The following is a 25,575-nucleotide window of genomic DNA, read 5'->3' as shown; positions in this document are numbered from 1 at the left end:
GAGTAGACCAATGACAACAGACCAATCAGAGCAGAGTAGACCAATCACAACAGACCAATCAGAGCAGAGTAGGCTTTCAGGAAAGGCGGGTTTTATAGAGGCTAGTGCACAACGCGCGTACACTAATTATCACACACACACACACACACACACACACACACACACACACACACACACACACACACACACACACACACACACACACACACACACACACACACACACACACACACACACACACACACACACACTTAAATATTAAAAATAAAAGGATTCCTCTCTGGAGAAGCGTTCAGTCTTTCCTCATGTCAATAGTGAATCCTCTCATGGTGTGAGCACAATTGGCTTTTAAAGGGAAAGGGAGATGAGACTCTGATTGGTTTAATGCACGTTACGCCCAAAACACACCCATGACTCATTAAGAGACGAGGGATGACCCTTTTGGACCATACGCCGGGTACGGCAACTGTTTTTTCCCATTGTTAAACTAGCAAAAGTGGATTCGCACGCGCCCTAAGAGCACCTGTGCCGTGAGCTCAGAACGGTAAAATACGGCCCTAAATCTTCAAACAAACCATTTTCAGATTCTTTGAGAGAAGAGCTGATGTGCAGTGTGTATTATGGTGTGAACCTTTGATGCATGTAAACCTGTTGTAGGAGATTCTAAACAATATTAGGAACGGCTAAAATGGCAGAATAGGGGCACTTTAAAAGCATTTACAAACATGAACCGTGAACCTCCAAGACAAACAAATGAACCTTCTGTGGCTTTAAGTGCATGTTTGTTGCGTCAAGTGTAACCCCTCCTTTTTGAACTGCCCGCTCCAAGCGGGACTCGAACCCGGGTCCACCGGTATGAGAGTCGGACGCTCTAACAAGGAGGCTAAAGGCTGCGACCCCTAGTGTCAGTCACTAGAGCGTCTCTAGAGATCAGAGGAGTGAGGTTTACTCGCACAGCGACTACTAGCTGACCTCCGTTACACAAGCTCATCTATAAATGCTAGGTCCTCAGTCTCATCTAACAGGGAAAGTTCTGGCAAACAAACGTTCTTCCAGTAACATTAACAGAACGTCCGTTTAAATTGACCTAGTCTTAATATAATAATGTTCTGAAAACGTTAGCAGCACAAAAACATTAGGTAACACTTGACCTAGAGCCTTCATATATAACGCGAATAGAGCGTCAAAATCGTGTCTAGTTGGACGCTTGAACATTCTGAATCCATTCGCGCGTACACAGTTAATTGGACGCGCATTTAAATGGAGCGTTTGAAGCGAAATAGATGCGCGTTCAAGGCGCTCCAGCAGAAATATGTCATAAAACACCACTCTGCCTCTTTTCATTTTCATTACAAATATATATTAAGCATTAATAGCCTACATTATCTTCACTGCATGTATATTTAAATATCCTAAAAAATAAAGTTATGAAACTTCTCTTTGCCCTCAGTCAAAACGATTTGGCAGACAACAAATGATGATTCATGAGACCAAAGATCGGCCGTTAGATCCACACAAGACGAACCACTACAGGACATCAGAGCCAGCAGCAGATGGACTTGCCGAGGAAAGGCTGTTCTCGCTGGGGTTAATGAGCGCTGAGCGCCGCTGATCCACTGGAGCTCACAACTCCAAAAACACAAGATTATTTTTTTAACATAGGCGCTCTCTTTATAAATAAACCACAGATTTGAGCTTTACAACTACATTCTCACCTGAAAAAGTCTTAAAACTATATTTTGTGACACAATAGTAGTATTTTTAATTTATGCAGGGTTTCTCATCACGTCACTTTTCCACATGACAGCAGCGAGCAGGCTCCTGATTGGTTAACGCGCCGAGAATTGACGCCAAAGTTCACATTTTTTAACTCGGGCGTCAGACGTGAATTGCACAAAAAGCACCACTCGCGCATAACACGCGTATCGCACAAGGCGCTCAATTCGCGCCTAATTAGCATCATTTGTTCGAACTGGACGCGCGAATGATGCGAATCGCGTCCATCGCGCCGCAGGACCTCCAGACGCGCGTCAACGAGCCTTTCCATTGACTTAACATTGAAATCACTCGCTCCTGATGCTCTATTCGCGTTTGGTGTGAACGCAGCATTAGGATTCATGAAGAATTGTAACCTCAGTTATAATACAATATAATAGACCTGATAGATCAGAACATTCTGAAATGCTCGCACAATGTTTGCATAATGACAAAATGGAACCTTGACATTCGCATAATCAAGAAAAAACTTGTTCCGAGAACATTAAATAACGTTTTTATAACATTCTTACAAAGTATTTTTTGTTGGCCGGGGACTAGATATGCAATCTGAACACACACATCATATCCATCTAAGAGGTCAAGTGACACATTGGCTGTTCGCTAAATCATGATAGGTTGAAGGAATGATTCAATGACTCACTCATTAAGACCATCAAATGCTTCGTTCCTGAATGAATCAGCCGTTTGAATGAATCGGTTGAATGAATGATTCAATGAATCATTCATTAAGACAGTCAAAAGCTTCGTTCCTGAATGAATCAGTTGTTTGAATTAATCGGTTGAATGAATGATTCAATGACTCACTCATGAAGACAGTCAAAAGCTTTGTTCCTGAATGAATCAGCAGTTTGAATGAATCGGTTAAATGAATGATTCAATGACTCACTCATGAAGACAGTCAAAAGCTTTGTTCCTGAATGAATCAGCCGTTTGAATGAACCGGTTAAATGAATGATTCAATGACTCACTCATTAAGACAGTCAAAAGCTTCGTTCCTGAATGAATCAGCCGTTTGAATGAATCGGTTAAATTAATGATTCAATGACTCACTCATTAAGACAGTCAAAAGCTTTGTTCCTGAATGAATCAGCCTTTTGAATGAACCGGTTAAATGAACAATTCAATGACTCACTCATTAAGACAGTCAAAAGCTTCGTTCCTGAATGAATCAGCCGTTTGAATTAATCAGTTGAATGAATGATTCAATGACTCACTCATTAAGACAGTCAAAAGCTTCGTTCCAGAATGAATCAGCCGTTTGAATGAATCAGTTGAATGAATGATTAAATGACTCACTCTTAGAGTGCCGAAGTTATGACGTCACTTTGTAGGCCAAAGCGCGGAAGTGAGTTAGCATTTTAGCCCTTCCAGTTCCCTCACCCTAAAGTCTATGGATTTTTTTAATGGGTTTTTGCTAAATCGCCTGAAATAAGGTCTGTGGTTAACAAAGCCTCTAAATATTTTCACGTTTTGATCTATGACATAAAACACATTAGTTAAAACCTGCTTGTGATATTTTAAAACTTTATTGTGTCTTAAAAACGGTGGTTGCAAACAAGTTGCTAAAAGGGACTACATCCTTTGACGGGGACTTTAGACGTCATCGTGACAAACAGGAAATCTCTCAGTAGCCCGCGTTTCAGCCTTATGAAGAACTTATGTGGCGTGAATAAATTGTGCTATTCGCGCAAAAGTTGGATGCTTGAACATTTGGAGTTTACTCTCTTCACATGTTCGTCTCGTTGAGAAATGACTGACATGGGCTGTGTTTACACGTCTTTTTGTGTTAAAATCTATTGTTAATGTGTGACAACGTAGTTTTAAGACTTTTTCAGTCGATAATGTAGTTGTTTAAAGCTCAAATCTGTGGTTTATTTATAAGAAGAGTGCCTATTTAAACATTTTATCTGGTGTTTTCGGAGTTGTGAGCTCCAGTGAGTCAGCGGCGCTCAGCGCTTGTTTACCCGGCGAGAGTAGACTTTCCTCGGCCAGTCCTTCTGCCGTCTGCCGCTGGCTCTGATGTCTCTGTGGCGTCTCCAGCTATAATTAGTCTTGTGGAGATTTAAAGGCCCATATTTGCTCTCATGGATCTATAATTTGTTCCCTGGCAAATCGTTTAGGCTGAGGGCAAAGTGAAGTTTCATTACTTGTTTGTTTTCAGGCTGTTTCAACTGAACGTTACCGTTGTAAGTTAGCCGAATAGCACTGACTTTGAATGTTTGACTGAATTGTTTGCTTTATTTCATGTATAGCTTATTATACATTTTACTTATACTTTTGTATTATTGATCATACATAAACTTGCATTTAACAAAAAGAGACTGGGTTGTGTTATCACAGTGATAATCATATTGTCTGAAAAAACATTAACAAAAGATAAATCTCAGAGAGGCACGCATAAACAAAATTAGTTTCTAACATTTTTGGAAAAAACGAATGGGCAATATTTCTCATGAAAAAGTGGATAAGTGTTCATACACAGCGCAGATCATAATGAGCGAGCGTGCTTTTTAAATAAAGTTTGAGGAAGCTTGATGATGACGTTGATCCGCGACCATGGTGTGCTGTAGTCCGTTTATAGCCTACCGTTAGCATTTAATATCTGACGGCTTTATTTAAGCTTCAAAATTTATACATTTTGGATTAACTTGTAAAGATTATCTTGATAGACAAAACGTGTAAGGGTCATAACTCTTTGTTGAACACAGATCTTATTTTTTGCGATTTTCCTAAAGTCTATGGGGAAAATGCATGGCTTTTTCGATCGAGGAAACCCATGCGCCGCTAACTTCCGGGTTGGCCTACAAAGTGACGTCATAACTTCGGCACTCTATTAAGACAGTAAAAAGCTTCGTTCCTGAATGAATCAGCCGGTTGAATGACTTCACTCCTCAGGTAATATGGAGTGCTCCTGTGCGATGGCCGCCAGCTCCTTCAGAAACTCGCCGAACAGAAATGTCGCGAACACTCTGTTGCGCAGGTGCTGTGGGATTTTGGGACACGGAGGAAGAGGCTTGCATGGACGGCCCGAGATGTGTCCGTTCAGGAACCAGCCGGAGTGGTTCTCCTGCTGGTGGACGTCCGCCTCTAGGGAAGGAGGGGCGGTGTTAGCGTGATAGGAGGATCAAACAGGAAGATCGGGACGGGACACTCACCTTGCTCTTTTAAGGCCTGGTCTTTGAGCAGCAGATACTGGGCGGCTTCACGGACCAGCTCGGGAAAATCTGGACTGGACGCCGCGTGCTGTTCGATCTGACAGCTGACCGTCTGCAGCACCTGCGACCAGTGTTGGGGAAAGTTACTTTGAAAAGTAATGCGTTACAATATTGCGTTACTCCCTTAAAAAGTAACTAATTGAGTTACTCAGTTACTTTTTAAGAAAAGTAATGCGTTACAATATTGCGTTACTCCCTTAAAAAGTAACTAATTGAGTTACTCAGTTACTTTTTATGAAAAGTAATGCATTACAATATTGCGTTACTCCCTTAAAAAGTAACTAATTGAGTTACTCAGTTACTTTTTAAGAAAAGTAATGCGTTACAATATTGCGTTACTCTCTTAAAAAGTAACTAATTGAGTTACTCAGTTACTTTTTAAGAAAAGTAATGCGTTACAATATTGCGTTACTCCCTTAAAAAGTAACTAATTGAGTTACTCAGTTACTTTTTAAGAAAAGTAATGCGTTACAATATTGCGTTACTCCCTTAAAAAGTAACTATTTGAGTTACTTAGTTACTTTTTAAGAAAAGTAATGCGTTACGTTACTTTTAAGGGTCATACTTTTTCTAACCTGGGCCGGGCTTGTTTTTTTGTTTTTTTTTTATAACAAAAGTTATATTTTTGTGCAACGGTAAAGACCTCTTCATACCAAAATGTAAATAATAAGCCCCAGGCTGAGGTAAAAATGCAGATTCCCGCATGAACAGTAGAGGGCGCAGCTCTGGATAATGGAGGAATAGGATGCAGGAGAAAAAAGTTTTACCAATAAAAACAAAAAATCTAGTAATTTTCACCATCAAAGGTCAGCAGCAAGACATTGGTCAATTAAATATAAAGGTAGATTATGCATAAAATTGTTGTTTTATTTAACATTTAATTATCGGAGGTTTGCATAGTAGCATTTGACTGATTTTATTCATTTTGAGGAGAACAGAATCTTTATTGTGCAAGTGAGATAAAATAAATTTAGTCTAGAACTACAATAACCATCATGTTCACACACACACACACACACCTCTGCACTAACTCTCAACATGAGGACAGGAGAGCTGTCAGTCAAATTAATGTGAAAAAGTAACTCAGATATTTTGTTGTAAATTTGAAAAGTAATGCGTTACTTTACTAGTTACTTGGAAAAAGTAATATTATTACGTAACTCAAGTTACTTGTAATGCGTTACCCCCAACACTGCCTGCAACAATCACTGACCATCACATTCATTTTTGTGCAAAACACAGACTACTATAATAGTATTTATACATATTTTGAGTTTGGCTTGATTTGACATTTTCGTGTTGATAATTGCAGCCAATCACAGACACGTTTGTAGAGCGCGTGAACATAATGGCCAATCAGAGGCATTTAAGTTAGTCAGGATCCACTCAAATAGTGCCTGCCCCCTTTTACAGAGGCATTTTTTGACAGCCCTAATTACAACAAATAGTTTTTGCTATGGTGACAAAATTGGTACAGTGACCCGTGAAATATGACTGGTTTTGGTAGCAACTATTGAAATGTTGGTACTTTGAACAGCTCGAAGTTTGAAGGTTTTCTTCAGAGAAAGTTTTTAAAAAAATGTATACACCATGATTTAACATGTTTGCTAGCATTGTTTAGCAGGTTTCTAGCATTATTTAACACGTTGCTAACATTTTCCATGAAGTAGCATGTTTTAACACATTGTTAACATAAATTAACATGTTGTTAACATGAATTAGCATACTACCAGCATGTTTTAGCACACTATTAGCATTAATTAGCATGTTCTAACATGAATTAGCATGTCACCAGCAAGTTTTAAAACATTATTAACATGAATTAACATGTTAGCATTAATTAACATGTTGTTAACGTGAATTAGCATTCTACCAGCATGTTTTAGCACACTATTAGCATTAATTAGCATGTTCTAACATGAATTAGCATGTCACCAGCAAGTTTTAAAACATTATTAACATGAATTAACATGTTAACATTAATTAACATGTTTTGCTAACGTGAATTAGCATGCTACCAGCATGTTTTAGCACATTATAAGCATTAATTAGCATGTTCTAACATGAATTAGCATGTTACCAGCACGTTTTAAAACATTATTAACATGAATTAACATGTTAGCATGAATTAACATGTTTTGCTAACGTGAATTAGCATGCTACCAGCAAGTTTTAGCACATTATTAGCATTAATTAGCATGTTCTAACATGAATTAGCATGTCACCAGCACGTTTTAAAACATTATTAACATGAATTAACATGTTGCTAACGTGAATTAGCATGCTACCAGCATGTTTTAGCACATTATTAGCATTCATTAGCATGTTCTAGCATGAATTAGCATTTTACCAGCACATTTTAAAACATTATTAACATTAATTAACATGTTGCTAACGTGAATTTGCATGATACCAGCATGTTTGCATGATACCAGCATGTTTTAACACATTATTAACATGAATTAGCAGGTTAGCATTAATTAACATGTTGCTAACGTGAATTTGCATGATACCAGCATGTTTTAACACATTATTAACATGAATTAGCAGGTTAGCATTAATTAACATGTTGCTAACGTGAATTTGCATGATACCAGCATGTTTTAACACATTATTAACATGAATTAGCAGGTTAGCATTAATTAACATGTTGCTAACGTGAATTTGCATGATACCAGCATGTTTTAACACATTATTAACATGAATTAGCATGTTTACATTAATTAACATGTTGCTACGTGAATTTGCATGATACCAGCATGTTTTAACACCTTATTAACATGACTTAGCATGTTAACATAAATTAACATGTTGCTAACGTGAATTTGCATGATACCAGCATGTTTTAACACATTATTAACATGAATTAGCATGTTAACATTAATTAACATGTTGCTAACGTGAATTTGCATGATACCAGCATGTTTTAACACATTATTAACATGAATTAGCATGTTGGCATGAATTAACATGTTGCTAATGTGAATTTGCTTGATACCAGCATGTTTTAACTCATTATTAACATGAATTAGCATGTTGACATTAATTAACATGTTGCTAACGTGAATTTGCATGATACCAGCATGTTTTAACACATTATTAACATGAATTAGCATGTTGACATTAATTAACATGTTGCTAACGTGAATTTGCATGATACCAGCATGTTTTAACACATTATTAACATGAATTAGCATGTTAACATTAATTAACATGTTGCTAACGTGAATTTGCTTGATACCAGCATGTTTTAACACATTATTAACATGAATTAGCATGTTAACATTAATTAACATGTTGCTAACGTGAATTTGCATGATACCAGCATGTTTTAACACATTATTAACATGAATTAGCATGTTAACATTAATTAACATGTTGTTAACGTGAATTTGCTTGATACCAGCATGTTTTAACACATTATTAACAAGAATTAACATGTTAACATTAATTAACATGTTGTTAACGTGAATTTGCTTGATACCAGCATGTTTTAACACATTATTAACATGAATTAGCATGTTAGCATGAATTAACATGTTGCTAATGTGAATTTGCTTGATACCAGCATGTTTTAACACATTATTAACATGAATTAGCATGTTAGCATTAATTAACATGTTGTTAACGTGAATTTGCTTGATACCAGCATGTTTTAACACATTATTAACATGAATTAGCATGTTAGCATTAATTAACATGTTGTTAACCGGAATTTGCATGATACCAGCACGTTTTAACACATTATTAACATGAATTAGCATGTTAGCATTAATTAACATGTTGCTAACGTGAATTTGCATGATACCAGCATGTTTTAACACATTATTAACATGAATTAGCATGTTAGCATTAATTAACATGTTGCTAACGTGAATTTGCATGATACCAGCACGTTTTAACATATTATTAACATGAATTAGCATGTTAGCATTAATTAACATGTTGTTAACCGGAATTTGCATGATACCAGCACGTTTTAACACATTATTAACATGAATTAGCATGTTAGCATTAATTAACATGTTGCTAAAGTGAATTTGCATGATACCAGCATGTTTTAACACACTATTAACATGAATTAGCATGTTTACATTAATTAACATGTTGTTAACCGGAATTTGCATGATACCAGCACGTTTTAACACATTATTAACATGAATTAGCATGTTAGCATTAATTAACATGTTGCTAAAGTGAATTTGCATGATACCAGCATGTTTTAACACACTATTAACATGAATTAGCATGTTAGCATTAATTAACATGTTGCTAACGTGAATTTGCATGATACCAGCACGTTTTAACATATTATTAACATGAATTAGCATGTTAGCATTAATTAACATGTTGTTAACATGAATTTGCATGATACCAGCACGTTTTAACACATTATTAACATGAATTAGCATGTTAGCATTAATTAACATGTTGCTAAAGTGAATTTGCATGATACCAGCATGTTTTAACACACTATTAACATGAATTAGCATGTTAGCATTAATTAACATGTTGTTAACCGGAATTTGCATGATACCAGCACGTTTTAACACATTATTAACATTAATTAGCATGTTAGCATTAATTAACATGTTGCTAAAGTGAATTTGCTTGATACCAGCATGTTTTAACACACTATTAACATGAATTAGCATGTTAGCATTAATTAACATGTTGCTAACAGGAATTTGCATGATACCAGCATATTTTAACACATTATTAACATGAATTAGCATGTTAGCATTAATTAACATGTTGCTAACGTGAATTAGCATGTTGATAATGTGAATAAGCATGCTACCAGAATGTTTTACCACATTATTAGCATTAATTAGCATGTTCTAAAATGAATTAGCATGTCACCAGCACGTTTTAAAACATTATTAACATAAATGAACATATTAACATTAATTAACATGTTGCTAACGTGAATTTGCATGATACCAGCATGTTTGCATGATACCAGCATGTTTTAACACATTATTAACATGAATTAGCAGGTTAGCATTAATTAACATGTTGCTAACATGAATTTGCATGATACCAGCATGTTTTAACACATTATTAACATGAATTAGCAGGTTAGCATTAATTAACATGTTGCTAACGTGAATTTGCATGATACCAGCATGTTTTAACACATTATTAACATGAATTAGCATGTTTACATTAATTAACATGTTGCTAACGTGAATTTGCATGATACCAGCATGTTTTAACACCTTATTAACATGAATTAGCATGTTAACATAAATTAACATGTTGCTAACGTGAATTTGCATGATACCAGCATGTTTTAACACATTATTAACATGAATTAGCAGGTTAGCATTAATTAACATGTTGCTAACGTGAATTTGCATGATACCAGCATGTTTTAACACATTATTAACATGAATTAGCATGTTTACATTAATTAACATGTTGCTAACGTGAATTTGCATGATACCAGCATGTTTTAACACCTTATTAACATGAATTAGCATGTTAACATAAATTAACATGTTGCTAACGTGAATTTGCATGATACCAGCATGTTTTAACACATTATTAACATGAATTAGCATGTTAACATGAATTAACATGTTGCTAACGTGAATTTGCATGATACCAGCATGTTTTAACACATTATTAACATGAATTAGCATGTTAGCATGAATTAACATGTTGCTAATGTGAATTTGCTTGATACCAGCATGTTTTAACACATTATTAACATGAATTAGCATGTTGACATTAATTAACATGTTGCTAACGTGAATTTGCATGATACCAGCATGTTTTAACACATTATTAACATGAATTAGCATGTTAGCATGAATTAACATGTTGCTAATGTGAATTTGCATGATACCAGCACGTTTTAACACATTATTAACATGAATTAGCATGTTAGCATGAATTAACATGTTGCTAACGTGAATTTGCATGATACCAGCATGTTTTAACACATTATTAACATGAATTAGCATGTTACCATTAATTAACATGTTGCTAACGTGAATTTGCATGATACCAGCACGTTTTAACATATTATTAACATGAATTAGCATGTTAGCATTAATTAACATGTTGTTAACCGGAATTTGCATGATACCAGCACGTTTTAACACATTATTAACATGAATTAGCATGTTAGCATTAATTAACATGTTGCTAAAGTGAATTTGCATGATACCAGCATGTTTTAACACACTATTAACATGAATTAGCATGTTAGCATTAATTAACATGTTGTTAACCGGAATTTGCATGATACCAGCACGTTTTAACACATTATTAACATGAATTAGCATGTTAGCATTAATTAACATGTTGCTAAAGTGAATTTGCTTGATACCAGCATGTTTTAACACACTATTAACATGAATTAGCATGTTAGCATTAATTAACATGTTGCTAACAGGAATTTGCATGATACCAGCATATTTTAACACATTATTAACATGAATTAGCATGTTAGCATTAATTAACATGTTGCTAACGTGAATTAGCATGTTGATAATGTGAATAAGCATGCTACCAGAATGTTTTACCACATTATTAGCATTAATTAGCATGTTCTAAAATGAATTAGCATGTCACCAGCACGTTTTAAAACATTATTAACAAGAATTAACATGTTAACATTAATTAACATGTTGCTAACATGAATTTGCATGATACCAGCATGTTTTAACACATTATTAACATGAATTAGCAGGTTAGCATTAATTAACATGTTGCTAACGTGAATTTGCATGATACCAGCATGTTTTAACACATTATTAACATGAATTAGCATGTTTACATTAATTAACATGTTGCTAACGTGAATTTGCATGATACCAGCATGTTTTAACACATTATTAACATGAATTAGCATGTTTACATTAATTAACATGTTGCTAACGTGAATTTGCATGATACCAGCATGTTTTAACACCTTATTAACATGAATTAGCATGTTAACATAAATTAACATGTTGCTAACGTGAATTTGCATGATACCAGCATGTTTTAACACATTATTAACATGAATTAGCAGGTTAGCATTAATTAACATGTTGCTAACGTGAATTTGCATGATACCAGCATGTTTTAACACATTATTAACATGAATTAGCATGTTTACATTAATTAACATGTTGCTAACGTGAATTTGCATGATACCAGCATGTTTTAACACCTTATTAACATGAATTAGCATGTTAACATAAATTAACATGTTGCTAACGTGAATTTGCATGATACCAGCATGTTTTAACACATTATTAACATGAATTAGCATGTTAACATTAATTAACATGTTGCTAACGTGAATTTGCATGATACCAGCATGTTTTAACACATTATTAACATGAATTAGCATGTTAGCATGAATTAACATGTTGCTAATGTGAATTTGCTTGATACCAGCATGTTTTAACACATTATTAACATGAATTAGCATGTTGACATTAATTAACATGTTGCTAACGTGAATTTGCATGATACCAGCATGTTTTAACACATTATTAACATGAATTAGCATGTTAGCATGAATTAACATGTTGCTAATGTGAATTTGCTTGATACCAGCATGTTTTAACACATTATTAACATGAATTAGCATGTTGACATTAATTAACATGTTGCTAACGTGAATTTGCCTGATACCAGCATGTTTTAACACATTATTAACATGAATTAGCATGTTGACATTACTTAACATGTTGCTAACGTGAATTTGCATGATACCAGCATGTTTTAACACATTATTAACATGAATTAGCATGTTAACATTAATTAACATGTTGCTAACGAGAATTTGCATGATACCAGCATGTTTTAACACATTATTAACAAGAATTAACATGTTAACATTAATTAACATGTTGCTAACGTGAATTTGCTTGATACCAGCATGTTTTAACACATTATTAACATGAATTAGCATGTTAGCATGAATTAACATGTTGCTAATGTGAATTTGCCTGATACCAGCATGTTTTAACACATTATTAACATGAATTAGCATGTTAACATTAATTAACATGTTGCTAACGTGAATTTGCATGATACCAGCATGTTTTAACTCATTATTAACATGAATTAGCATGTTAGCATTAATTAACATGTTGCTAACGTGAATTTGCATGATACCAGCACGTTTTAACATATTATTAACATGAATTAGCATGTTAGCATTAATTAACATGTTGTTAACCGGAATTTGCATGATACCAGCACGTTTTAACACATTATTAACATGAATTAACATGTTAGCATTAATTAACATGTTGCTAAAGTGAATTTGCATGATACCAGCATGTTTTAACACATTATTAACATGAATTAACATGTTAGCATTAATTAACATATTTTGCTAAAGTGAATTTGCATGATACCAGCATGTTTTAACACACTATTAACATGAATTAGCATGTTAGCATTAATTAACATGTTGCTAACAGGAATTTGCATGATACCAGCATATTTCAACACATTATTAACATGAATTAGCATGTTATCATTAATTAACATGTTGCTAACGTGAATTAGCATGTTGATAATGTGAATAAGCATGCTACCAGAATGTTTTACCACATTATTAACATGAATTAGCATGTTAGCATTAATTAACATGTTGCTAACGTGAATTTGCTTGATACCAGCATGTTTTAACACATTATTAACATGAATTAGCATGTTAGCATTAATTAACATGTTGCTAACGTGAATTAGCTTGTTGATAATGTGAATTATCATGTTGCTAGTATTGAATTAGCATGTTGTTAACATGAATTAACATGTTGCTAACGTGAATTTTTTAACACATTATTAGCATGAATTAGCATGTTTTGCTGACATGAATTAGCATTTGTTAATGTTGCTAATGTAAATTAGCATGTTGACAAAATTAATTTGTGTTACCAGCAGGTTTTAACACATTATTAACATGTTTGCTGGCAGGTTTTAAGCTATTTGCTAGGCTTTGCCAATGACACTTTAAACAGTAGATCAGTCAGTGTCTTTGTAGTGACTCTGTGGTCATATTAATGGTCAAACAGTAACATTACCTGGTAAAGCGAGCGCGGGCTGGGTCTGGTGTCCAGCAGGAAGCCCCGCAGCAGCGGCTGTGGGTATGTGGTCAGCTGGGCTAGTATCCCGGTCACCAGCAGGTTGACCTCGATGGGGTTCTCCAGCAGGTTCTCCAGGCGGGACAGCAGGACGCTGATGAACGGCCCTAAACAACAGACGCTTTCATCAGGGTTTGAGTGTGTCACAAATGCAATTACAAAGCAATTGATAACTCTGACACATTTTTCGAGTTGTGTTGTGGTAAAAATAGCTATGGGCCGAGTGCAGCCATTCTATGTCATCGACCTGGAACACAAACAAAATGGCGCCGCCCATTGTTGGGTTTTCGAGTACATATTTCAGTTAGAAACATCAGTTGTGTTATATTAAGCCATGCAAGTCTTAACACCAGGGATCCCTTTAAGACAGTCAAATGCTTCATTCCTGAATGAATCGGTTGAATGAATGATTCAATGACTCACTCATTAAGAGAGTCAAATGCTTCATTCCTGAATGAATCAGTGATTTTGAATGAATCGGTTGAATCTCAATGACTCACTCATTAAGACAGTCAAATGCTTCGTTCCTGAATGAATCAGTGATTTTGAATGAATCGGTTGAATCTCAATGACTCACTCATTAAGACAGTCAAATGCTTCATTCCTGAATGAATCAGCCGTTTGAATGAATCAGTTGAATCTCAATGACTCACTCATTAAGAGAGTCAAATGCTTCATTCCTGAATGAATCAGCTGTTTGAATGAATCAGTTGAATCTCAATGACTCACTCATTAAGAGAGTCAAATGCTTCGTTCCTGAATGAATCAGCCGTTTGAATGAATCGGTTGAATCTCAATGACTCACTCATTAAGAGAGTCAAATGCTTCATTCCTGAATGAATCAGCCGTTTGAATGAATCGGTTGAATCTCAATGACTCACTCATTAAGAGAGTCAAATGCTTCGTTCCTGAATGAATCAGTGATTTTGAATGAATCGGTTGAATCTCAATGACTCACTCATTAAGACAGTCAAATGCTTCGTTCCTGAATGAATCAGTGATTTTGAATTAATCGATTGAATCTCAATGACTCACTCATTAAGACAGTCAAATGCTTCATTCCTGAATGAATCAGCCGTTTGAATGAATTGGTTGAATCTCAATGACTCACTCATTAAGAGAGTCAAATGCTTCGTTCCTGAATGAATCAGTGATTTTGAATGAATCGGTTGAATCTCAATGACTCACTCATTAAGACAGTCAAATGCTTCGTTCCTGAATGAATCAGTGATTTTGAATGAATCGGTTGAATCTCAATGACTCACTCATTAAGACAGTCAAATGCTTCATTCCTGAATGAATCAGCCGTTTGAATGAATCGGTTGAATCTCAATGACTCACTCATTAAGAGAGTCAAATGCTTCATTCCTGAATGAATCAGCTGTTTGAATGAATCAGTTGAATCTCAATGACTCACTCATTAAGAGAGTCAAATGCTTCGTTCCTGAATGAATCAGCCGTTTGAATGAATCGGTTGAATCTCAATGACTCACTCATTAAGAGAGTCAAATGCTTCATTCCTGAATGAATCAGCCGTTTGAATGAATCGGTTGAATCTCAATGACTCACTCATTAAGAGAGTCAAATGCTTCGTTCCTGAATGAATCAGTGATTTTGAATGAATCGGTTGAATCTCAATGACTCACTCATTAAGACAGTCAAATGCTTCGTTCCTGAATGAATCAGTGATTTTGAATTAATCGATTGAATCTCAATGACTCACTCATTAAGACAGTCAAATGCTTCATTCCTGAATGAATCAGCCGTTTGAATGAATTGGTTGAATCTCAATGACTCACTCATTAAGAGAGTCAAATGCTTCGTTCCTGAATGAATCAGTGATTTTGAATTAATCGGTTGAATCTCAATGACTCACTCATTAAGAAAGTCAAATGCTTAATTCCTGAATGAATCAGCCGTTTGAATGAATCGGTTGAATCTCAATGACTCACACATTAAGAGAGTCAAATGCTTTGTTCCAGAATGAATCAGCCGTTTGAATTAATCGGTTGAATCTCAATGACTCACTCATTAAGAGAGTCAAATGCTTCGTTCCTGAATGAATCAGCCGTTTGAATGAATCAGTTGAATCTCAATGACTCACTCATTAAGACAGTCAAATGCTTCATTCCTGAATGAATCAGCCGTTTGAATTAATCGGTTGAATCTCAATGACTCACTCATTAAGACAGTCAAATGCTTCGTTCCCGAATGAATCAGCTGTTTGAATAAATCGGTTGAATTAATGATATAATGACTCACTCAATAAGAGAGTCAAATGCTTCGTTCCTGAATGAATCAGCCGTTTGAATGAATCGGTTGAATCTCAATGACTCACTCATTAAGACAGTGAAATGTTTTGTTCCTGAATGAATCAGCCGTTTGAATGAATCAGTTGAATCTCAATGACTCACTCATTAAGACAGTCAAATGCTTCGTTCCTGAATGAATCAGCCGTTTGAATGAATCGGTTGAATCTCAATGACTCACTCATTAGCAGTGACTCGCTGCCACCTACTGGAACACACTGAATTGTGTTCACACTGACCTCTGCATCCCGACTGACCTGTAAACGAGGTCCCGTGTTTCCCGCTGTGGTGTTTGTTCAGCTCTTCATCGGCTTCATCTTCCCCCTCATGATGGTCACAGAAGGAGCTGAAGTCCACCTCCACCTCCTCCTCTGGGTGGTGCTCTCCTCCGTCCTCCTCTCCGCCCAGCGCGTGAATGAGCTCCACACACTGCGAGATGAAGTCGTCCGCCGGCCTGCTGCTCTCGTTGCGATTATGGTCTAGATCCACAAGCTTGGGTTCTTCAAAACCATGTCCGTTGAGGAGCGGAGCCGATTCCTGCGCGTCATTGGTTGGATGATGATCGCTGGTCATGTGATTAGTGTGTGTGTGTGTGTTCAGGCCGTTCTTGACGCTCGTCCGCCGCTCGTCTTGCGCATCTTTCTGCGCGATCAGATTATAGACCAGCACATCGTCCTGGAAGTCGGACTCCTCGATGTAAGAGCCTTTGATCAGCATGATGGCGCTCTTGCGCATCTCCTGGATGTGTTTGGGCGGCTCATCCGGGACGGGATTGTCTGGGATGGGCTCGTGGTCCGGCTCGCCGTCGAAGGTGTCGTCCCACTCCAGCTCCACCCGCTCGCGGTCCTCCGTCTGGGCGGAGGGAGGAACACACTCGTCCTCATCCTCGTACTCGTCTGGGGCCGGACTGAGGCCGTCATACGGGGCCGACCACACGCCGCACGCCTGGAGGCCCACACACACCGCCCTGCGCGCGTCATACAGGTAATGGAGGTAGTTCTTCTCCATCAGCGGCTCCGACGCAGTTATTCGGGAAAATCCCACACTATCACCACCGGAGAACAGATCCTCCATTCCTGAAGAGACACGGATGCATTCACGTCAATAGAAGTGACACTCAAAGAATCACACACTCATACACACACTCTTACACACACTTACTCACACTCTCACACACAGTCACACACACACACACACACACACACACACACACACACACACACACACACACACACACACACACACACACACACACACACACACTCACTCACTCACTCACTCACTCACTCACAGTCACACACACACTCACTCACAGTCACACACACTCACTCACTCACTCACTCACTCACTCACAGTCACACACACACACACACACACACACACACACACACACACACACACACACACACACACACACACACACACACACACACACACACACACACACACTCACTCAGTCACACACACACTCACTCACTCACTCACTCACTCACAGTCACACACACACACTCACTCACTCACTCACTCACTCACAGTCACACTCACTCACTCACTCACTCACTCACAGTCACACACACACACACACTCACTCACTCACTCACAGTCACACTCACTCACTCACTCACAGTCACACACACACACACACTCACTCACTCACTCACTCACTCACAGTCACACTCACTCACTCACTCACAGTCACACACACTCACTCACTCACACACTCACTCACTCACTCACAGTCACACACACACTCACTCACTCACTCACTCACTCACAGTCACACTCACTCACTCACTCACAGTCACACACACTCACTCACTCACACACTCACTCACTCACTCACAGTCACACACACACTCACTCACTCACTCACTCACAGTCACACACACACTCACTCACTCACAGTCACACACACACTCACTCACTCACTCACTCACAGTCACACACACACACACACTCACTCACTCACTCACAGTCACACACACACTCACTCACTCACAGTCACACACACACACACACACACACACACACACACACACACACACACACACACACACACACACACACACACACACACACACACACACACACACAATTTACATTTTATAAATATCAAAGTAAATATGCCATCCACTCTGACTACAGTAGTATGACATCATGAACTTCATTACCCATGTTCCCCCTCAGCAGGCCCTCTGTGACCTTTGACCAGAGGATGTAGTCTGGTTTGGGGGGCAGTGCTGGAGAGCAGCAGGGCTTGGGGATGAAGAAGGAGGGCGTGAGAGAGAGCAACGCAGACGCAGTGATGGAGTAACAGTCCCTCTCTCTCAGCCGGAGTCTCTCAGCACACGTCAGGTGAGAGCAGGGGATCAGATACCTGAGGAACACACACACACACACACACACCTGACATCACGACATCACGCTAGAGAAGAACTCCAGCTGCTATTGGTCAGACAAACAGATGGCCCCGCCCCCTAATTTACGCCATTGCCTGATGAACGTCTCAGTGGTTTGAAAATGCAGAAAAAAACTTTTCACGCTATACAAACTATCAACCTATACACTGATCAGGCATAACATTATGACCAGTGAATAACACTGATGGCCTCCAAATTCCCCAGATCTCAATCCAATCGAGCATCTGTGGGATGAGCTGAACAAACAAGTCCGATCCAACTTACAGGACTTAAAGGATCTGCTGCTAACATCTTAACATAATTTAATCAATATTTAATCTCTACAGGAAGAGGATGAGGATGCAAATACCTGAGAATTAACTGCAACATGACGTCTTCACAATACAGACCAATCAGAGTACGGAACAGAGCCAGAGAGACGGTACCCAGCTAGAAACACACACACACAGGGAGCTTTGATCAGTGCCTGACACACACACACACACACACACACACACTCACACTCTCTCTCTCTCACACACACACACACACACACACCTGAAACGGAGTGTTGATCCGGCTGACCAGCGTGTCCAGAATGTTGACGTTGTCATGCCGGTGTCTGAGGATGAAGATGAGGAAGGTCTGGAGGAGGGCGGAGTCAGAGATGCTCCGCAGGAAGAGCTCCAAATACGCCGTGGTCGTCATCACTTCCTCCAGAGTCAACTGTCCAACACACACAGAGTTCACAGAGAGAGAGAGAGAGAGAGAGAGAGAGAGAGAGAGAGAGAGAGAGAAAGAGATGGGCTTAACCAATCACAGGTGCCCGGGCACCAAAAACACACACTCACTCACCTTATGTAGTGCAGGAGCCATGACAGGCACCAGAAAACCATTATAGATATAGCCCAGAAGCTGATCTCTGATAGACGGGTGAGCCACCTACACACACACACACACACACACACACACACACACACACACACACACACACGTCACTAAATCCGTATAAAACACATCATGTCATCGAACGTCTCATTCCCCTTCTCAGGGAACCATGGTTACATGCGTAAACTGAGATGTTTTATGCTTTACATATCAAATCAAATAGGAACTTTAGGGTCATGTGGTGTCATTTTGAATTAAGTATTTATTTGTGTATGTGTGTGTGTGTGTGTGTGTGTGTGTGTTTTACCTTGCACACGGTGCAGCAGAAGTGCAGTGAGTTGAGGAACTGAAACAGTGCTGGAACTTGCAGCCAGTCGTGTTTCTCCAGACAGAACCAGCCGTCGCTGTAAACCTCCAGTTTAGTCGGCAGACCCGAATATAGACCACTGAGACCCGTAGCCAACACCTACACACACACACACACACACACACACACACACGTTGGTGCCAAAAACATTATGAGGACTTTCCATAGGCGTAATGGTTTTATACTGAACAAACTGTACATTCTATCCCCCTACACTAACACATCACACACACACACACACACACACACACACACACACACACACACACACACACACACACACACACACACACACACACTACCCCTAAACCTACCCATCACGCACGCACGCACACACACACACACACACACCCCTAAACCTACCCATCACACACACACACACACACACACACACACACACACACACACACACACACACACACACACACACACACACACACACACACACACACACACACACACACACACACACACACACACACACACACACACACACACACACACACACACAACCCCTAAACCTACCCATCACACACACAAACACACAACCCCTAAACCTACCCATCACACACACACACACACACACACAACCCCTAAACCTACCCATCACACACACACACACACACACACACACACACACACACACACACACACACAACCCCTAAACCTACCCATCACACACACACACACACACACACACACACAAACAAACACACACACACACAACCCCTAAACCTACCCATCACACACACCTGGTAATAATGTTCTCTAAAGTTCCTTTTCATAATTTAATGGGAGCGTTAGCAAAATATTCTTAGAGTATATTTTTGTTAGCTGAGCACACATGGCTATACAATTCCAGACACACACACACACACACACACACACACACACACACACACACACACACACACACACACACACACACATTAATTTCTTTATTTAAATCCGCCAATCAAATTTCGTACAGAAAGGATTCAAATATTCTCAGAGGTAACAGCTTTGACATTTAAGGGTACATAAAACATCTCCTCCGCCACACAGCAAGGCTGCCTATCACAGCTGATATAGAGCAGAACTTTGCCAGCTGTTTAGCCTGTCCTTTTGGTAGCCCTGCCAGTCTGAGTCCACTAACAGTCAGTTTGTGGACATGTCCCAGGCTGCCAAATATCAATACCGCAAACTTACATGCATAGCCCAGGTCACTGATCTTAGCAAGGAGGGGTTGGTATTTAGTCATTTTTTCTAAAAAGGCTATGTCCATATACAAATCATATACACAGCCTATTTCAAGGACTAGCACCTCCTTTCTATCTATATCCACCAACACAACATCAGGGCTGTTAGGGATGTTACAGAACACATCTTCAGAGCTGTTGAACCAGTCTGGTGTCACTCGTGAGTGTTTATACATCGGTATGTTTTTTGGAAATATGTCCTGAACAGAACTGGCAATAAGATCAACAATACGGTCATGGCGTGCTGTGTATAATCCCTTGTACATATTGCACCCATTCACAATATGGGCAACTGATTCCAGATGTTCAGAGTTAGAATGCATTATACAGTGTGGATGGTGATTCTGAGGGTACCATAATGCTAGATTGTATCTGGTTGGCAGCACCTGTAGTCTGGCCTTCACAGTGAAGCAGAGGATATCCTCCCCTAGTGCAGCATTTCTGTACACAGAGTGAGAGGTAGAATGGTCTGCAAAGTCAAGACATGCCAACTTTCCCTGCATTCTCAGTCCAGTCCAGTGTTGTTTTGTGTCCATCTGTTTGATGTTCAGTAAGGATCTTCTTGCTGTTGTGCTCTGTAGTGTGTGTTGTGTCTCGTTGTGGCAGACTGTGGCCTCCGCAGTAATAGATGGGTCTGTGACCACTGCGTTAGACACCTCAGGTGCAGTGTGTGAGTTGCTTTGTGTCCACTGTAGTTTAACTGCCAGTCTGTTACACAGATCGTTTAGGTCTGGCCAGTCTGAACGAACTCCGAAACCTGCAGCTTGTGTGTCCAGTTTGCCATTCCTCTTCCTCCTGAAGCCTAGGAAGCTGTCTTGGTTGCCTGTGGCCAAAGGGACCTTTCTCTTCCTAAGGTCCAGTAAGAGGGAAGCTCTGGCTAGCTCTCTGACTGCAGCATCATCGTTGTTGAGCATGCTGATGAGATGTACTAGTCTTATAGTGGAATAGGTCCATTCCACATTTGGGACCCCCAGACCCCCTTCCTTGAGTGTGAGGAAGATTATCACACACACACAGACACAGACACAGACACAGACACAGACATAGACACAGACACAGACACAGACACAGACACACACACACACACACACACACACACACACACACACACACACACACACACACAACACACACACACACACACACACACACACACACACACACACACACACACACACACACACACACACACACACACACTCTCTCTCATCTGTATAATGCACAATCCCTTTGTGCAGCACACCACAAAAGTGTCTTCATTTAGTATAGCATGTATTTATTTTATGTGGGTCAGAGCAAAAACACACACAACCCATAATCCATCAACAAAAACCAGCCCATTCAATCCTGTGACTGGGATTAAACTCCAGCAGAGATTAGAGACACACACACACACACACATCTCACCGGACAGAAGTATGTGTTCTCCGCGATGTGTTTGGCCACCAGGCTGTTGTGGGACGAGAGGCTCATGATGAGGGTGAGGGCGTCTCTGGCCTGCGTGCCGACCGCCCCGTCCCGGTGGATGAAGGGAATGAGGAGAGAGAAGAGCAGGAAGTTGGCGGCTCCCTGATCCTGACTGCTGTGGAAGAACATCTCCAGCACGGAGGCTTCCTCCACCAGCACACCGCACAGCTGATGGAGCAGAGACACCAGCTCCACCTCCACCGCCATGGTGTGAGCGGGCCCCACGGTGCAGGTGGGCCCTGAGGCGGAGCTGCTGCCTTTGCCAGGAGGAGTGGGCCTCACGGTGCAGGTGGGCCCTGAGGCGGAGCTGCTGCCTTTGCCAGGAGGAGTGGGCCTCACGGTGCAGGTGGGCCCTGCCGCGGAGCTGCTGCCTTTGCAAGGAGCAGTGGGCCCCACGGTGCAGGTGGGCCCTGAGGCAGAGCTGCTGCCTTTGCCAGGAGCAGTGGGCCCCACGGTGGAGCAGCTGGAGCAGGCGGACAGCAGCATCATCAGCGGTTTGAGGATGGGTTTGTGGTGGAGCAGGGGTTGTTTGGCTTGGGCCACCAGCATCTTGTACATGCGCAGCTGCTCCAGCTTCATGTCGTCAGTGAACTCCCGCCGCAGGCTCCACAGAAACAGCTTTTCCATCACGTTCTCCACCACCACGAACTCCAGGATGGTGCCCATGGCCCCGCCCTGCCCGCTCTCCTCCTCCATCAGCAGGAACAGCATGTGCTCCACGTAGTTCTGCACGGCGTTCGCCTCGTCTCCGGGGATTGGACCGAACCGCAGGCCCGACAGACCCACGCCACCGCCACGGCCCGGGTCGTGCTTCTCCAAGATCCGCAAAACCTGACTCAGCCAATGAGAGAGGAGAATGGGACTGAGTGAACAGCGGCTCCGCCTATTATAGTTATAATAATGATAAACTGTTATGTGCCATATAAAAATAAACTATAATGGTTGATTGAGTATTAAATATTCTCATATTTTATATTGGATGGATGGAAAGAATGGATATAGATATAGATAGGTGGATGGATGGATGGATGGATAGATAGTCAGATGATAGATACTCAGATGATAGATGATGGATGGATAGATGGATGGATGGGCAGGCATATAGATATAGATAGGTGGATGGATGGATGGATGGATGGATGGATAGTCAGATGATAGATGGATGGATAGATGGATGGATGGGCATGCATATAGATAAAGATAGGTGGATGGATGGAAGGATGGATGGGCAGGCATATATAGATAGGTGGATGGATGCAGGGGCGTAGCCATCTTTTCAGAAGTGAGGGGGACAGAAATGTCAGGTGTAATACCAATTTTTTTCTGAACTTTTCTCTAATTGACAGATTTAATTGATCTCATCTCTTGCTTTTAATTCAGTAAGATATCAAATACACTGCTGAACAATAACCACTAATATCTATAATGTTTTCCCTATATGTTATGCCAATTTTATGATTGGTTTATGTACTACAAACATTTGTGCATTAAGTCCCCATTTTATGCTTTGTAAAAAAAAATATCACTGAATAAGGCAGAACATATACAGTACCATATCAAAAGTTTGGAAACATTACAATTGTTAAATGTTTTTGAAAGAAGTCTTCTGCTCACCAAGGCTGCATTTATTTAATAAAAAATGCAGTAAAAAAGTAATACAGTGAAATATTATCCCAATGTAAAGCAGCTGTTATCTATGTGAATATATAGTAAAAAAGGAAAAACATTTTTTAAAAATTATTCCTGTGATCAAAGCTGAATTTATCATCATTACTCCAGTCTTCAGTGTCACATGATCTTTCAGAAATCATTCTAATATGTTCATTTGATGCTCAAGAAACATTTATGATTATTATCAATGTTGAAAACAGTTGTGCTGCTTCATTTTTGTGGAAATCATGAAACTATACAAACATTTGTGGTAAGATAAAAAAAAGAGAGAAATTAATACTTTCATTCATCAAACATGCATTCAATTGATCAAGTGGCATTTATAATATAACAAAAGATTTATACATGCTTTATTCAATTCAAATAAATGCTGTTCATTTAACTTTCTATTCATTAAAAAATACTGAAAAATAAAATACATCATGGTTTCCACAGCTGTTTTCAACAATGATTTTAATCATAAATGTTTCCTTTTCATCAAATTATCATATTAGAATGATTTCAGGATCATGTGATACTGAAGACTGGAGTAATGATGCTGAAAATTCAACTTTGATCACAGGAATAAATTACACTTTACTATATCATTACAAATTAAAACATCTGTGAATATATATGTGAATATATTTTGCAATATTAATGTTTTAACTGTATTTTTTATTAAATAAATGCAGCCTTGGCAAGCAGAAGATACTAAACATTAAAAAGGCTGTCAGTTAGCACTGCATTATTCATATTCTTTATTGTCAATAAATACCTTGAGATGGCTGGAAAAACACAAACCATATATTGTCGCAATCGTGTTTGTTGTCACGTTTCATCAGTCATAGCGATTATTTTTATGCAGCTGCTGCTACAGCGCTGAATGCCTTTGGAACGTGACAGGGTTTTACTTCTACGAATAAGTTTTGTTTTTTTCTTTGAGAGCGCGCCCTATGGCTTCTAGTATGAATTGGGGTGTTGCACTAGATTGTTAGCACTCCATAGTGTTCAGATCGCCTCATTTTTGGATACGAATAAAATGACAGGTCATGTATAGATTATTTTGTGTCTTTGAATTTAAATCTAGATTTATTTACGTTGGCTTCTACGTAAACGAACTTGCTTCTGTAACAGACGTAGGGCAGTAAGAGCGGTGCGA

General features: G+C 39.1%; 1 protein-coding gene across 1 annotated transcript in view; it reads right to left on the bottom strand.

The window, feature by feature from the left end:
• Positions 1 to 4,663: 4,663 nt before the first annotated feature.
• Positions 4,664 to 25,575, bottom strand: part of fhip1ab (FHF complex subunit HOOK interacting protein 1Ab) — a gene marked incomplete at both ends in the record, with an annotated part of 23,128 nt that continues 2,216 nt past the window's right edge. The window contains 10 exons of the mRNA XM_079802073.1: positions 4,664 to 4,866; positions 4,935 to 5,055; positions 14,036 to 14,202; positions 16,662 to 17,480; positions 18,576 to 18,781; positions 19,174 to 19,253; positions 19,362 to 19,529; positions 19,659 to 19,745; positions 19,999 to 20,157; positions 22,704 to 23,594. Coding sequence (XP_079658199.1) covers positions 4,664 to 4,866; positions 4,935 to 5,055; positions 14,036 to 14,202; positions 16,662 to 17,480; positions 18,576 to 18,781; positions 19,174 to 19,253; positions 19,362 to 19,529; positions 19,659 to 19,745; positions 19,999 to 20,157; positions 22,704 to 23,594 — 2,901 coding nt within the window. The remainder of the gene's footprint in view (positions 4,867 to 4,934; positions 5,056 to 14,035; positions 14,203 to 16,661; positions 17,481 to 18,575; positions 18,782 to 19,173; positions 19,254 to 19,361; positions 19,530 to 19,658; positions 19,746 to 19,998; positions 20,158 to 22,703; positions 23,595 to 25,575) is intronic.

Source organism: Gobio gobio (genome assembly GCF_949357685.1).
Source record: "Gobio gobio genome assembly, chromosome: 21".
Taxonomy (NCBI): domain Eukaryota; kingdom Metazoa; phylum Chordata; class Actinopteri; order Cypriniformes; family Gobionidae; genus Gobio; species Gobio gobio.
Note: the sequence above shows the minus strand (reverse complement) of the source record. Positions and strands in the feature narration are given on the sequence as shown.